The sequence below is a fragment of the Triticum urartu genome, chromosome 4 (genome assembly GCF_003073215.2).
Source record: "Triticum urartu cultivar G1812 chromosome 4, Tu2.1, whole genome shotgun sequence".
In the NCBI taxonomy this organism is placed as follows: Eukaryota; Viridiplantae; Streptophyta; class Magnoliopsida; order Poales; family Poaceae; genus Triticum; species Triticum urartu.
The window spans coordinates 575,889,438-575,904,237 of record NC_053025.1 but is presented as its reverse complement, the minus strand read 5'-3'; the positions used below and the strand labels follow the sequence as shown (position 1 = coordinate 575,904,237).

The following is a 14,800-nucleotide window of genomic DNA, read 5'->3' as shown; positions in this document are numbered from 1 at the left end:
TGTTTGACGGTAGCATTATAAGATGATCTCTCACTAAATTTCAAGGTAAAAGTGTTCTCCCTGAATATGCATCGTTGCCAAAGTTCGTCATGCCGAGACACCATGTGATGATCGGGTGTGATAAGCTCAACGTTCATCTACAACGGGTGTAAGACAGTTTTACACACGCAGAATACTCGGGTTAAACTTGACGAGCCTAGCATATGCAGATATGGCCTCGGAACACTGAGACCGAAAGGTCGAGCGTGAATCATATAGTAGATATGACAACATAGTGATGTTCACCATTGAAAACTACTCCATTTGACGTGATGATCAGTTATGATTTAGTTGATAGGGATCACGTGATAACTTAGATAATTAGAGGGATGTCTATCTAAGTGGGAGTCCTTAAGTAATATGATTAATTGAATTTAAATTTATCATGAACTTAGTACCTGATAGTATTTTACCTGTCTATGTTATTGTAGATAAATGGCCCGTGCTGTTGTTTCGTTGAATTTTAACGCGTTCCTTGAGAAAGCAAAGTTGAAAGATGATGGTAGCAATTATACGGACTGGGTCCGTAACTTGAGGATTATCCTCATTGCTGCATAGAAGAATTACGTCCTGGAAGCACCGCTAGGTGCCAAACCCGTTGCAGGAGCAACGCCAGATGTTATGAACGTCTGGCAGAGCAAAGCTGATGACTACTCAATAGTTCAGTGTGCCATGCTTTACGGCTTAGAACCGAGACTTCAACGATGTTTTAAACGTCATGGAGCATATGAGATGTTCCAGGAGTTGAAGTTAATATTTCAAGCAAATGTCCGAATTGAGAGATATGAAGTCTCCAATAAGTTCTACAGCTGCAAGATGGAGAAGAATAGTTCTGTCAGTGAACATATACTCAGAATGTCTGGGTACCATAACCACTTGACTCAGCTGTGAGTTAATCTTCCAGTTGATAGTGTCATTGACAGAGTTCTTCAATCACTGCCACCAATTTACAATAGCTTCGTGATGAACTATAATATGCAAGGGATGGATAAGACGATTCCCAAGCTCGTCGCAATGCTAAAGGCTGCGGAGGTAGAAATCAAGAAGGAGCATCAAGTGTTAATGGTCAACAAGACCACCAGTTTCAAGAAAAAGGATAAAGGGAAGAAGAAAGGGAACTTCAAGAAGAACGGCAAACAGGTTGCTACTCAAGAGAAGAAACCCAAGTCTGGACCTAAGCCTGAGACTGAGTACTTCTACTGCAAAGGGATTGGTCACTGGAAGCGGAACTGCCCCAAGTATTTGGAGGATAAGAAGGATGGCAAGGTGAACAATTGTATATGTGATATGCATGTTATTGATGTGTACCTTACTAAAGCTCGCAGTAGCACCTGGGTATTTGATACTGGTTCTGTTGCTAATATTTGAAACTCGAAACAGGGACTACGGATTAAGCGAAGACTGGCTTAGAACGAGGTGACGATGCGTGTGGGAAATGGTTCCAAAGTCGATGTGATCGCCGTCGGCACGCTACGTCTACATCTACCTTCGGGATTAGTTTTATACCTAAATAATTGTTATTTGGTGCCAGCGTTAAGCATGAACATTATATCTGGATCTTGTTTGATGCGAGACGGTTATTCATTTAAATCTGAGAATAATGGTTGTTCTATTTATATGAGTAATATCTTTTACAGTCATGCACCCTTGAAGAGTGGTCTATTTGTGCCGAATCTCGATAGTAGTGATACCCATATTCTTAATGTTGAAGCCAAAAGATGTAGAGTTGATAATGATAGTGCAACTTATTTGTGGCACTGCCGTTTGGGTCATATTGGTGTAAAATGCATGATGAAACTCCAACTGATGGACTTCTGGAATCACTTGGTACTTGTGAACGATACCTCATGGGCAAGATGACTAAAACGCCGTTCTCCGGAACAATGGAGCGAGCAACGGATTTGTTGGAAATCATACATACTGATGTATGTGGTCCAATGAATATTGAGGCTCGTGGCGGGTATCGTTATTTTCTCACCTTCATAGATGATTTGATCAGATATGGGTATATCTACTTAATGAAACATAAGTCTGAAACATTTGAAAAGTTCAAAGAATTTCAGAGTGAAGTGGAAAATCATCGTAACAAGAAAATAAAGTTTCTACGATCTGATCGTGGAGGAGAATATTTGAGTTACGAGTTTGGTCTACATTTGAAACAATGTGGAATAGTTTCGCAACTCATGCCATCCGGAACACCACAGCATAATGGTGTGTCCGAACGTCGTAATCGTACTTTACTAGATATGGTGCGATCTATGATGTCTCTTACTGATTTACCGCTATCATTTTGGGGTTATGCTTTTGAGACAACTGCATTCACGTTAAATAGGGCACCATCGAAATCCGTTGAGACGACGTCTTATGAACTGTGGTTTGGCAAGAAACCAAAGTTGTCGTTTCTTAAAGCTTGCGGCTGCGATGCTTATGTGAAAAAGCTTCAACCTGATAAGCTCGAACCCAAATCAGAGAAATGTGTCTTCATAGGATACCCAAGGAAACTGTTGGGTACACCTTCTATCACAGGTCCGAAGGCAAGACATTCATTGCTAAGAATGGATCCTTTCTAGAGAAGGAGTTTCTCTCGAAAGAAGTGAGTGGGAGGAAAGTAGAACTTGATGAGATAACTGTACCTGCTCCCTTATTGGAAAGTAGTTCATCACAGAAACTGGTTCCTGTGACACCTACACCAATTAGTGAGGAAGCTAATGATGTTGATGATGAAACTTCAGATCAAGTTACTACCGAACCTTGTAGGTCAACCATAGTAAGATCCGCACCAGAGTGGTATGGTAATCCTGTTCTGAAGGTCATGTTACTTGACCATGACGAGCCTACGAACTATGAGGAAGCGACAATGAGCCCAGATTCCACAAAATGGCTTGAAGCCATGAAATTTGAGATGGGATCCATGCACGAGAACAAAGTGTGGACTTTGGTTGACTTGCCCGATGATCGGCAAGCCATTGAGAATAAATGGATCTTTAAGAAGAAGACTGACACTGACGGTAACATTACTGTCTACAAAGCTCGACTTGTTGCAAAAGGTTTTCGACAAGTTCAAGGAGTTGACTACGATGAGACCTTCTCACCCGTAGGAATGCTTAAGTCTATCTGAATCATGTTAGCAATTGCCGTATTTTATGATTATGAAATTTGGCAAATGGATGTCAAGATTGCATTCGTGAATGGATTTCTGGAAGAAGAGTTGTATGTGATGCAACTTGAAGGTTTTATCGATCCAAAGGGTACTAACAAAGTGTGCAAGCTCCAGCGATCCATTTATGGACTGGTGCAAGCCTCTCAGAGTTGGAATAAACGTTTTGATAGTGTGATCAAAGCATATGGTTTTATACAGACTTTTGGAGAAGCCTGTATTTACAAGAAAGTGAGTGGGAGCTCTGTAACATTTCTAATATTATATGTGGATGACATATTGTTGATTGGAAATGATATAGAATTTCTGGATAGCATAAAAGGATACTTGAATAAGAGTTTTACAATGAAAGACCTCGGTGAAGCTGCTTACATATTGGGCATCAAGATCTATAGAGATAGATCAAGATGCTTAATTGGACTTTCACAAAGTACATACCTTGACAAGATTTTGAAAAAGTTAAAAATGGATCAAGCAAAGAAAGGGTTCTTGCTTGTGTTACAAGGTGTGAAGTTGAGTCAGACTCAATGCCCGACCACTGTAGAAGATAGAGAGAAAATAAAAAGTGTACCCTATGCTTCAGCCATAGGCTCTATCATATATGCAATGCTGTGTACCAAACCTGATGTGTGCCTTGCTATTAGTTTAGCAGGGAGGTACCAAAGTAATCCAGGAGTAGATCACTGGACAGCGGTCAAGAACATCCTGAAGTACCTAAAGAGGACTAAGGATATGTTTCTCATTTATGGAGGTGACAAAGAGCTCGTCGTAAATGGTTACGTCGATGCAAGCTTTGACACTGATCCAGACGATTCTAAATCCAAACCGGATACATGTTTATATTGAACGGTGGAGCTGTCAGTTGGTGCAGTTCTAAACAAAGCGTTGTGGCGGGATCTACGTGTGAAGCGGAGTACATAGCTGCTTCAGAAGTAGCAAATGAAGGAGTCTGGATGAAGGAGTTCATATCCAATCTAGGTGTCATACCTAGTGCATCGGGTCCAATGAAAATCTTTTGTGACAATACTGGTGCAATTGCCTTGGCAAAGGAATCCAGATTTCACAAGAGAATCAAGCACATCAAGAGACGCTTCAATTCCATCCGGGATCAAGTCTAGGTGGGAGACATAGAGATTTGCAAGATACATACGGATCTGAATGTTGCAGACCCGTTGACTAAGCCTCTTCCACGAGAAAAACATGATCAACACCAAGACTCCATGGGTGTTAGAATCATTACTATGTAATATAGATTATTGACTCTAGTGCAAGTGGGAGACTGAAGGAAATATGCCCCAGAGGCAATAATAAAGTTATTATTTATTTCCTCATATCATGATAAATGTTTATTATTCATGCTAGAATTGTATTAACCGGAAACATAATACATGTGTGAATACATAGACAAACATAGTGTCACTAGTATGCCTCTACTTGACTAGCTCGTTGATCAAAGATGGTTGAGTTTCCTAGCCATAGACATGAGTTGTCATTTGATCAACGGGATCACATCATTAGGAGAATGATGTGATTGACTTGACCCATTTCGTTAGCTTAGCACTTGATCATTTAAGTTTACTGCTATTGCTTTCTTCACGACTTATACATGTTTCTATGACTATGAGATTGTGCAACTCCCGAATACCGGAGGAACACTTTGTGTGCTACAAACGTCACAACGTAACTGTGTGATTATAAAGGTGCTCTACAGGTGTCTCCAATGGTGTTCGTGGAGTTGGCATAGATCAAGAATAGGATTTGTCACTCCGATTGTCGGAGAGGTATCTTTGGGCCCTCTGGTAATGCACATCACTATAAGCCTTGCAAGCAATGCAACTAATGAGTTAGTTACGGGATGATACATAACAGAATGAGTAAAGAGACTTGCCGGTAACGAGATTGAACTGGGTATTGAGATACCGACGATCGAATCTCGGGCAAGTAACATACCGATGACAAAGGGAACAATGTATATTGTTATGCGGTTTGACCGATAAAGATCTTCGTAGAATATGTAGGAACCAATATAGGCATCCAGGTTCTGCTATTGGTTATTGACTGGAGACGTGTCTCGGTCATGTCTACATAGTTCTCGAACCCGTCGGGTCCGCACGCTTAAAGTTCTGTGACAATCGATATTATGAGTTTTTGTGTTTTGATGTGCCGAAGGTAGTTCGGAGTCCCGGATATGATCACAGACATGACGAGGAGTCTCGAAATGGCCGAGACGCAAAGATCAATATATTGGATGACTATGTTCGGACGCCGGAAGGGTTCCGGGAGGTTTCAGACATATACCGGAGTACCGGGGGTTAGCGGAACCCCCCCAGGAAGCTATTGGGCCTTATGGGCCTTAGTGGAGAAGAGAGAGGAAGCCAGGAGGTGGCGCGCGGCCCCCTTGCCCCAATCCGAATTGGACAAGGGGAAGGGGCGGCGGCCCCCCTCTCGTTCCTTCTCTCCACCTCCTCCTCCCCCTTCTCCTTCTTGGAATAGGAAGGGGGGGGGGGGCAAACCTTGGAGTAGGATTGCCCCCCCTTGGGCGCACCTCTCCCTTGGTCGGCCCTCTCCTCCTCCCCCCTTTATATACGGGGGTAGGGGGCACCCCAAAGACACAACAATTGATCTGTTGATCTCTTAGCCGTGTGCGGTGCCCTCCTCCACCATAATCCACCTCGGTTATATCGTAGCGGTGCTTAGGTGAAGCCCCGCGTTGGTAGCTTCATCAACATCGCCACCACGCCGTCGTACTGATGAAACTCTTCTCCGAGCTCTACTGGATCGTGAGTTCGCGGGACGTCACCGAGCTGAACGTGTGCTGAACACGGAGGTGCCGTATATTCGGTGATGAGGATCAGTCGATCGTGAAGACGTACGACTACATCAACCGCGTTGTTATAACGCTTCTGCTTAACTGTCTACGAGGGTACGTGGACGACACTCTCCCCTCTCGTTGCTATGCATCACCATGATCTTGCGTGTGCGTATGAATTTTTTTGAAATTACTACGTTCCTCAACAATATGGCATGAAAATTGTCAAGCACACTCGGTACACTAAGGGCATCTCCAGTGGTGACCCGCAGGTTTTCTCGCGCATCCGTCCGCGGACAGGGGGGACCAGTTCGTGGACACAGATGCAGGAGGCCGTCATCCAACGTTGTCCTCTTACATCCCGCTTCCCTCATTTTTTCAAGTCCGCATGATCAAATAGCTGCATACATAGAGTAGAGACGTTCAAATAGCCGCATGCAACACTAGTTCAAATTTAAGAAATTTAAATATTACATCCCAACATTATTGTCCCGTTTAACCGCCCATTGATGCTTAATCAAATTTTCTTTTAGCTGCTCGCGAGTTGGTCGATACCGAATTTGTTGATGCGTTTGTTGATGTCGAATTTGTCGGACGACTCATCATAGTGCTCGTATATGTATTCTAAATCAGAATTCATTGCTAAAAATAAGAAGGAAAACTGTTTTTAGCATCGGCGATTCATCGAACAGTGTTGCCAGGCATGGTGAGTATAACAATAGCGGATGGTGCCTGGCGGGACGGTCGGAGGACAGGGGTTAAACGACGACGGGGGAGAAGCAAGGTGGAGCCGGGCTGGAATGCTGGAGGTGACGGAGACCTAGAATTTCAGCATGGGTGTGTGTAACGCCCCGAGACCGATGTGCCAGGTGTCGTTCAGTTATTCGCTGTTGTTGCGTTGTCTTTGCTTGCGTGTCATGCATTGCATATCATGTCATCATGCGCATTTCATTTGCATACGTGTTCGTCTCATGCATCCGAGCATTTTCCCCGTTGTCCGTTTTGCAATCCGGCGCTTCGTTCTCCTCCGGTGGTCATTTCTACCTTTCTTTCTTGTGTGGGGATTAAACATTTCCGGATTGGACCGAGACTTGTCATGCGGCCTTGGTTTACTACCGGTAGACCGCCTGTCAAGTTTCGTACCATTTGGACTTCGTTTGTTACTCCAACGGTTAACCGAGGGACCGAGAAGGCCTCGTGTGTGTTGCAGCCCAACACCCTTCCAATTTGGCCCAAAACCCACCTAACTCTGCTCCATCATCTCGGTCGTTCGATCACGATCGCGTGGCCGAAAACCGCACCTCATTTGGACTCTTCTAGCTCCCTCTACCTATAAAAGAGCACCCCCCCCCCCGAAATTTCGGATCATTTCGCAGTCTAAACCCTAGATCCACTCCTCCCCGCGCCACCGGACGCGTCCGTGCTGCACCGGACATGTCCGCCCCCGCGCGCCACCTCACTCCAGCCAATCAGAAGCCGCCACGTCTCCCCGCCGCCGCTTCCCCTCCACTCACCGCGCGCCACATGGCACCGCGCTGCCCCACTTCGCCGCCGGGCCCGAGGCGCCCAGATCCGGCCCTCCCCGGCCCGAGCTGCCCCGCGCCAGCGCGCCACCTGAGACGCCTCGCCGCCACCATCAGATGCTTCCGCGCCGTCTGACTACGCCGCTCCTCCGTTGCCGTACTCCACCGTCGCCTGCAACCTTCGCCGGAGTCAAGCCCCGCCTCCTGCTCGTCCCCTGCTCCAACCCCTCGTCGCCGAGCCCCGCTGACCTCGCCGTCACCGGGAACGGAGCCCCGCGGCCAGATCCGTCCGGATCCGCTGCAGCAGCGCCGTCCCGGCACCTCCCCGCGCCTTACAACCTTCCCGCCGGCGTCCCTGCGCCACCTGTCGCCGCCATGGCCTCGTGCTCGGGCGGGAGCACGAGGGCCTCGCTCGCCTGGGCCAACCTCCTCCGATCCGGCCCATCTCCCACCGCCTCGGCCTCCTTCCTCCTCTGCCGGGCCGAGCCCAGGGTGAGCAGTCCCCCAGCGCCCGTCTCTTTTTTTTTTCTTTTTCCCTTCCTGCTGTGGGCTCGCCCCAGATTCGGCCCGATATGTTTTTTTCGGGGCCTGCAAATTTGTCTATTATCCTCAGTTTGTCAGTTTTACAGATTAGACCCTCATGTTCATGCATTTAATAACCCATGAACCGTGCATCGGATTAAAATGATTTATATATGAAACTTGCTCAGAATTTTGTGTAGATTAATAATATCCAACTTTCATCTATGTTTAAAATATTTAAAATGCTGTTTGCATTAATTTGCTCCTATGCCATGCTAAAATGATTTAATTCATAACTAAATAACCGTAACTCCGATTTTAATAAACTTTATATGTAAATGGGGTAGAAAAATGCCTAGTTTAACATGGTGCACTCATATTGCATGTTTAACAACTCTAAAATTGTGTTTAGGGCAGAACAGTACCAAATCTATAACATGCTCATGGGGAGTTTCCGGAATTGTTGTTCGTTGCTTCCGGCCTCATTTAAATTTGCCTAGATAGGTAGTTTTCATTTGTTTCACCCCTTGCCATGTTAATCAACATTTAATATTGTTGGGTACATAAACGAGATCGAACTAAATAATTGATGTGGTGTTTTGTCAATATGCATCCCGATGCATATTGAGCTCCACTTAATTTGTAGGATTGCTTGTGCACTTTGCCATGACATGTATCATTAAACCGGACATGCATCATCCTTGTTTGTGCATCATGCCATGATTATGTGAAGGTTGTTTACCATGATTGTTTGCTTCTTTCCGGTGTGCTTCTTCGGGTTGGTTCCGATAACGTCGTGTTGTGAGGATTCGTTCGTCTACGTTCCGTTTGTCTTCTTCATGGACTCGTTCTTCTTCCTTGCGGGATTTCAGGCAAGATGATCATACCCTCGAAATCACTACTATCTTTGCTATGCTAGATGCTCGCTCTTTTGCTATGCCAATGCTTTGATGCCTACCTTTTGCTTGTCAGCCTCCCAATTGCCATGTCAAACCTCTAACCCACCATGTCCTAGCAAACCGTTGATTGGCTATATTACCGCTTTGCTCAGCCCCTCTTATAGCGTTGCTAGTTGCAGGTGAAGATTGGAGGCCGTTCCTTGTTGGAATATTTATTTACTTGTTGGGATATCACAATATATCTTATTTAATTAATGCATCTATATACTTGGTAAAGGGTGGAAGGCTCGGCCTTATGCCTGGTGTTTTGTTCCACTCTTGCCGCCCTAGTTTTCGTCATATCGATGTTATGTTCCCGGATTTTGCGTCCCTTACGCGGTTGGGCTATTATGGGAACCCCTTGACAGTTCGCCTTAAGTAAAGCTCTTCCAGCAATGCCCAACATTGGTTTTACCATTCGCCACCTAGCCTTTTTTTCCCTTGGGAGTCGCGCATCCCGAGGGTCATCTTATTTTAACCCCCCCGGGCCAGTGCTTGTCTAAGTGTTGGTCCGAACTGAGTAGACTGCGGGGCCACCTCGGGGAAACTTGAGGGCTGGTTTTACTTGTAGGATGTCTCATCCGGTGTTGCCCTGAGAACGAGATATGTGCAGCTCCCATCAGGATGTCGGCACATCGGGCGGTGTTGCTGGTTTAGTTTTACCCTGTCGAAATGTCTTGTTGTACCGGGATACCGAGTCTGATCGGAACGTCTCGGGTGGAGGTCTATTCCTTCGTTGACCGTGAGAGCTTGTCATGGGCTAAGTTGGGACACCCCTGCAGGGATTTGAACTTTCGAAAGCTGTGCCCGCGGTTATGGGCAGATGGAAATTTGTTAGCGTCCGATTGTAGAAAACCTGAAGTCGACCTTAATTAAAATGAATCAACCGCGTGTGTAACCGTGATGGTCTCTTTCCGGCGGAGTCCGGGAAGTGAACACGGTTGTTGGAGTTATGCTTGACGTAGGTAGTCCAGGATCACTTCTTGATCATACCTTCATCGACCGTGCTTTGCCTTCTCTTCTCGCTCTCATTTGCGTATGTTAGCCACCATATATGCTAGTCGCTTGCTGCAGCTCCACCTCATACATTTACCTTACCCATAAGCTTAAATAGTCTTGATCGCGAGGGTGCGAGATTGCTGAGTCCCCGTGGCTCACAGATACTTCCAAAACCAGCTTGCAGGTGCCGATGAGTCCGTGCAGATGACGCAACCAAGCTCAGGAGGAGCTCGACGAAGATCTTATCCTTTGTGTTGTTTCGTTCTAGTTGATCAGTAGTGGAGCCCAGTTGGGGTCGATCGGGGACCTTTGTCGCATTTGGGGTTCTTCTTTTATTTTGGCTCCGTAGTCGGGCCCTGATTGTATTTGGTTGTTGTAATGCTTTATTCCTGTAATTGTGTGAAGTGGCGATTGTAAGCCAACTATGTATCTCTTTCCCTTATTATATTACATGGGTTGTGTGAAGATTACCTCACTTGCGACATATGCCTTCAATGCGATTATGCCTCTAAGTCGTGCCTCGACACATGGGAGATATAGTCGCATCGAGGGTGTTACAGTGTGCCGGGTTGGTGGAGCGGCGGTGAAGGCAAGAGAGAAAGAAGGATGGAGAGAAACTGAGAAGGATGAAGGCGCGGGGCTGGCAAGGGTTTTGGGTGGGCCGGGGGTGTCGGAGTCTATGTGTCTGCTGTCCGGACTCCCGCAAAGCTCCAACATTTGTCTCTGCTTTGCAGGAAAGTACGTCCAAAACGCGCCGTGCATTGATACAGGACTGTGTTGGATGGCTTCCGCAGTCCGGACAGTGCGGTCCGGACGTATGCGGGCGGTTTGCGGGTCTGCCTTGGAGATGCCCTAACATGAACATTTACCAAAAAAAATCAGAATATTTAAAATGTATTTACTATTTATTTCAATTTTACTATTCATTAGAGAGCATACGCTCCCAGAGCCAAAAATCCACGTCCATAAATTTTGCCTCTATTCTGTCTCAGTGGGAGGTCACATTCTCAGGGCTTGCCAAAGAACACCTGTTGGGTGTGATGAAGGAGCTGGAGCAACTAGATCGGGACCCTCCTCTATTACTCTGGCCTACTTGTATTTTTCATTAACAAAAACTTGGTTTCATTGATCAGTGCAGTGGAGCCGGTGCCTTTGTGCCCCTTTCCCCTAAAACATGCCGTTTATAAAATTATAGGGGACATGATTGGCGGCTAATTAGGAAATGGAAGAGGCGATGATTACGTCGCGCGAGGAAGATTCGGGCGCAACCGAGGGCAGTTCTTGGCTGTTAGCTAGCTAATCTTTCGCCGGTGCTGAGTTGATTACACTCGATTAGCCTCCCACTACTGTCGAGCGAAAGTGAAACCTGGTGCATGATATATGCAGCAAAAATATTCGACAGTTTTTCAACACTCACTCGATTGCATGCGTGTAGTGATGGTGACAATTTCATGTGGCAGGACCAAGCCCGATCGGGGATGATATTTTTCAGTTCATTCTGGCGTTGGGCGCGCCGGAGTTGATGTTCGCTCCGGCGAAGGATCAACGTGCGTACGTCATACCAAATCACTGGTGGAAGATTGGCATCTCCACGACTACAATCAACACAACCACCCTGATCAACATCAGGTCGAAAGCACCTTACAGTAGTTGCAAACTTGCAATTATTGGCCGGTGGCTTCCAATCTGTTGCAAGCTTTGCATTTTGTTTGTGAGCAAAAGTTGACTTCGATCGGCAAAATTAGGTCTCCTGTTTCATGATTAATCAAACAATTGAGAGGGAGCATCAGAACATGCATGGTTCCCATTGGCAGGCCAGCTAGCAGATAAGAACACATCTTGCTTACTTGCTGCAATTGGCAAAATTGCACATCTGTTCTTGCTTCACACTTCATGTCTTCTTCCTTTACAGTGTGCAAGTTAGTTCTTGTTTTCCACTTCAAGTAACTTAGCTGGACACACTTTGCATTCCGATCAAGAGCTTACAACAATCTCAGGTGGATACATTTTCCACTTTAAGTAACTTCACTGCAATGAACAACTTGTTACTGTATTGCTTTCTACTTCAAGTCGCTGGCACACCTGCAAGTTGCACTATATATGATGCTACCGTATAAGGAAGCACAACAGTGACTCCGTTGGATAGATAGATGCATCGATCTGCCCGCGTGATCTGGAAAGGGTCTACTCGTTTGTCGTGAATGATACCCTTCGAGACTATATATGCATATATAATCTTGCATTATTGTTGCTTGTAAATTTTAGAACTACGGGTGAGAAAAAGACAGCTGCTATTAAAATGCTCTGGCATGCTTGTCTGAATGCCCCTGGCATATGCCAGATTCCGCAAAGTCTGAAGTCCCAAAGTGCCAGGTCAAAGAAATCCATAATGCAATACTTTTGCCATTATTTGATTCAATAGTTTGACGCTTCTTAAATTGGAATTATTCGATCTCAGCCCCGTTTATACATTTTTCTCGTGTCATCTACAATGTGGTTTTCACTTCCATCATGTCATCAGGTTTACACAAAGATGAAGATGTTGCAGAATCGGTCTCCAAATTAAGCGTCTAGATAGTATTCACAAACTAAATATATGTATATAAATTACGAGAGCATACTGAATTGTACTGTAGATGAAGAGACTTTTAAGCTAGCTTCTGGACGAACAGATCTTCGATCTGCTTCAGGTTCAGGCGTCCTGGAACTCCAGCACCACCACGGCCTTCGGCTTGCTCCCGCTCTGGCTGCGGAGCAGCCGCCGCACCGCGGCGATGAGCCGCTCGGCCGCTGCGGGTGACGACCGGCAGAAGGCGGCATGCCTCGCGATCGCTGCCTCTACCTCCGCCGTAGCCGACGCCGATCCTCCTTCCACTACACCGCAGGCGGCGAGCTCCTCGCCCACGGCGTCGGCGCAGAGGCCGCACAGCCACCGCCCGGCGTACTGCGCGCGCACGCCGGCCGCGTACGCCGCAGTGCACTCCTCCCTGAGCCCGCAGCACGCGCAGGCCGCCCACTCCACCTCGGCCGCCGAGGCAGCCTCGATGGGCGGCGCGACGTCCTGCGCAACCACCGCCGACATGCCACCACGGTGGAAATAAAACCTCCCTCTTCTTGGATCTTGGTCGAGGGCGGCTCTAGATCAAGGCCCTGACGCTGATTCCTGTCGCCTCTCGTGCTTGGACGGTGTCGTTAGAGGAAGACGAAGAGGCGGTAGTCGCCGCGGGCGAGGGGGAGGAGCGGCTGGTCGTCCATGGACGAGGTGGAGGAGGTGGGTGACATCGGAGGAGCTCGGGCTGGTGGAGCAGCTCGCTCCGCGACGCGTCTTTTGTATGCGACGAGCTGGACGGGGGGGAGTGTGACGTGTAGTGCGGGTTCAAATGGCGGGCCGGGGACGGGGTGAGGTGGGGTGGGCCCACCAGCCAAATCATTGAGGTATCGCTTTGGGTGTTCGATGCGGTGCTTCGTCTAGCTGGCAGTGATATCTTTTTTTTTTGTTTTTGAGAAAAGCTGGCAGTGATATCTACGTAGCACTTCCGGGGAGATGCTAATCTAGCCCACGATATAAAGTTCGAGAATCCGGTGGATATTTTGGTAAGGTATTAAATTGCTTTTCAGTCTTGCTAAATATCAGTCGACTGAGATTTAACGAAGTCTCGGTCGACGCTACATTCGTGAGATTTTACATTGAGATTTGTACAATTTCTTTTTCTTTTTCTTTCTTACATGTTTGTCACTTGACTGATACTTGATTAAATCTTAGTCAATTGAGATCTAACCACATCCATTTCTTTTTTGAAGGGCCCTGTTAACTGGCGAACGTTTGTTCTCAGGGAGGGTGACATTTGCGAATGTTTTAGGTGGTTTTGTAGTTGTGAAGGGATGGTAGTTTCTTCAGTGCCACATGACAGTTTGTTTAGAGAAGATTTTTTTTGTTTTAAAACCGCCGCCGTTTGATCTTTCCTAACAATTAAAACTGCCATCAAATGTAGTTCGCTCGCCAGCCCTCTCAATTGACGCTCGCTGGCTAACATTAGCCTTTTTAGGGCATTTGCTATTGGTAAGTTTCCTAAAAATAAATTGGAATAAGTTGATTTTATGGGGAAGAAACTTAGGAAAGGTGGAGCTCCAAAGCCAAATCGGGGGCGTCGTGGTGCTCGCTGGCGAGGCATGAGGACGGCAGAGAGGCTAAGCCGGGAACGAGCCAGAGCCGCCACCATTGTGGTTCATCACATTGTCAAATGCGGAGGCTACTCCGAGGCTTAAGAGTTACCACACTATTAGAAAAATGCTTACCAGTAGTGCTGGTTTTTGAGCTAGCAGTAACGCGGGCACCAGCGCTACTGCTACGGCGCTATAGCTATTTTGTAGCAGTAGCGCGTTTTTAGGCCAGCGCTACTGGTAAGTTCAAGTACTAGTAGTGCATTTTCAGGCCCGCGCTACTGCTAACATTTATGCTTTTTTTTAGCATTTTGGCGATGTACATGTTTAAATAGATATATCTTTTATACAATAATAACTTATCATGAATTAGTCTGTTTAAATAGCATATTCATTACCACTTGTCATCACCATCAAACAATGTTCGTCAATGAGACATCATATAACAAGTTGGTCACTAGTCATAATCACAACTCCTCCTCATCATCATCATCAACTCTAACACATTGTAGTACATAATAACACATTCTATCTACGACCTACTCCTCTCATAGGACCTACTCTACCCTCTCTTAGGTAAAATATCATAAAACAAGGTAGGCATTGACGCCGCATTAAGGAAAATTGACTCTCCATAATAAAGAACGGATAT

At 46.3% G+C, this 14,800-nt stretch overlaps 1 protein-coding gene across 1 annotated transcript; it reads right to left on the bottom strand.

Annotated features, from left to right (window-relative positions):
- Positions 1 to 12,366: 12,366 nt before the first annotated feature.
- Positions 12,367 to 13,334, bottom strand: LOC125552821. The gene has a single exon (XM_048716510.1). The coding sequence runs from the start codon at positions 13,067 to 13,069 to the stop codon at positions 12,680 to 12,682; it is 390 nt and encodes a 129-aa protein (XP_048572467.1). The 5' UTR covers positions 13,070 to 13,334; the 3' UTR covers positions 12,367 to 12,679.
- Positions 13,335 to 14,800: the final 1,466 nt, after the last annotated feature.

Bases quoted from the DNA above. Each gene is read 5' to 3' on its own strand.
- LOC125552821 (XM_048716510.1), bottom strand. From the start codon at position 13,069: ATGTCGGCGGTGGTTGCGCAGGACGTCGCGCCGCCCATCGAGGCTGCC.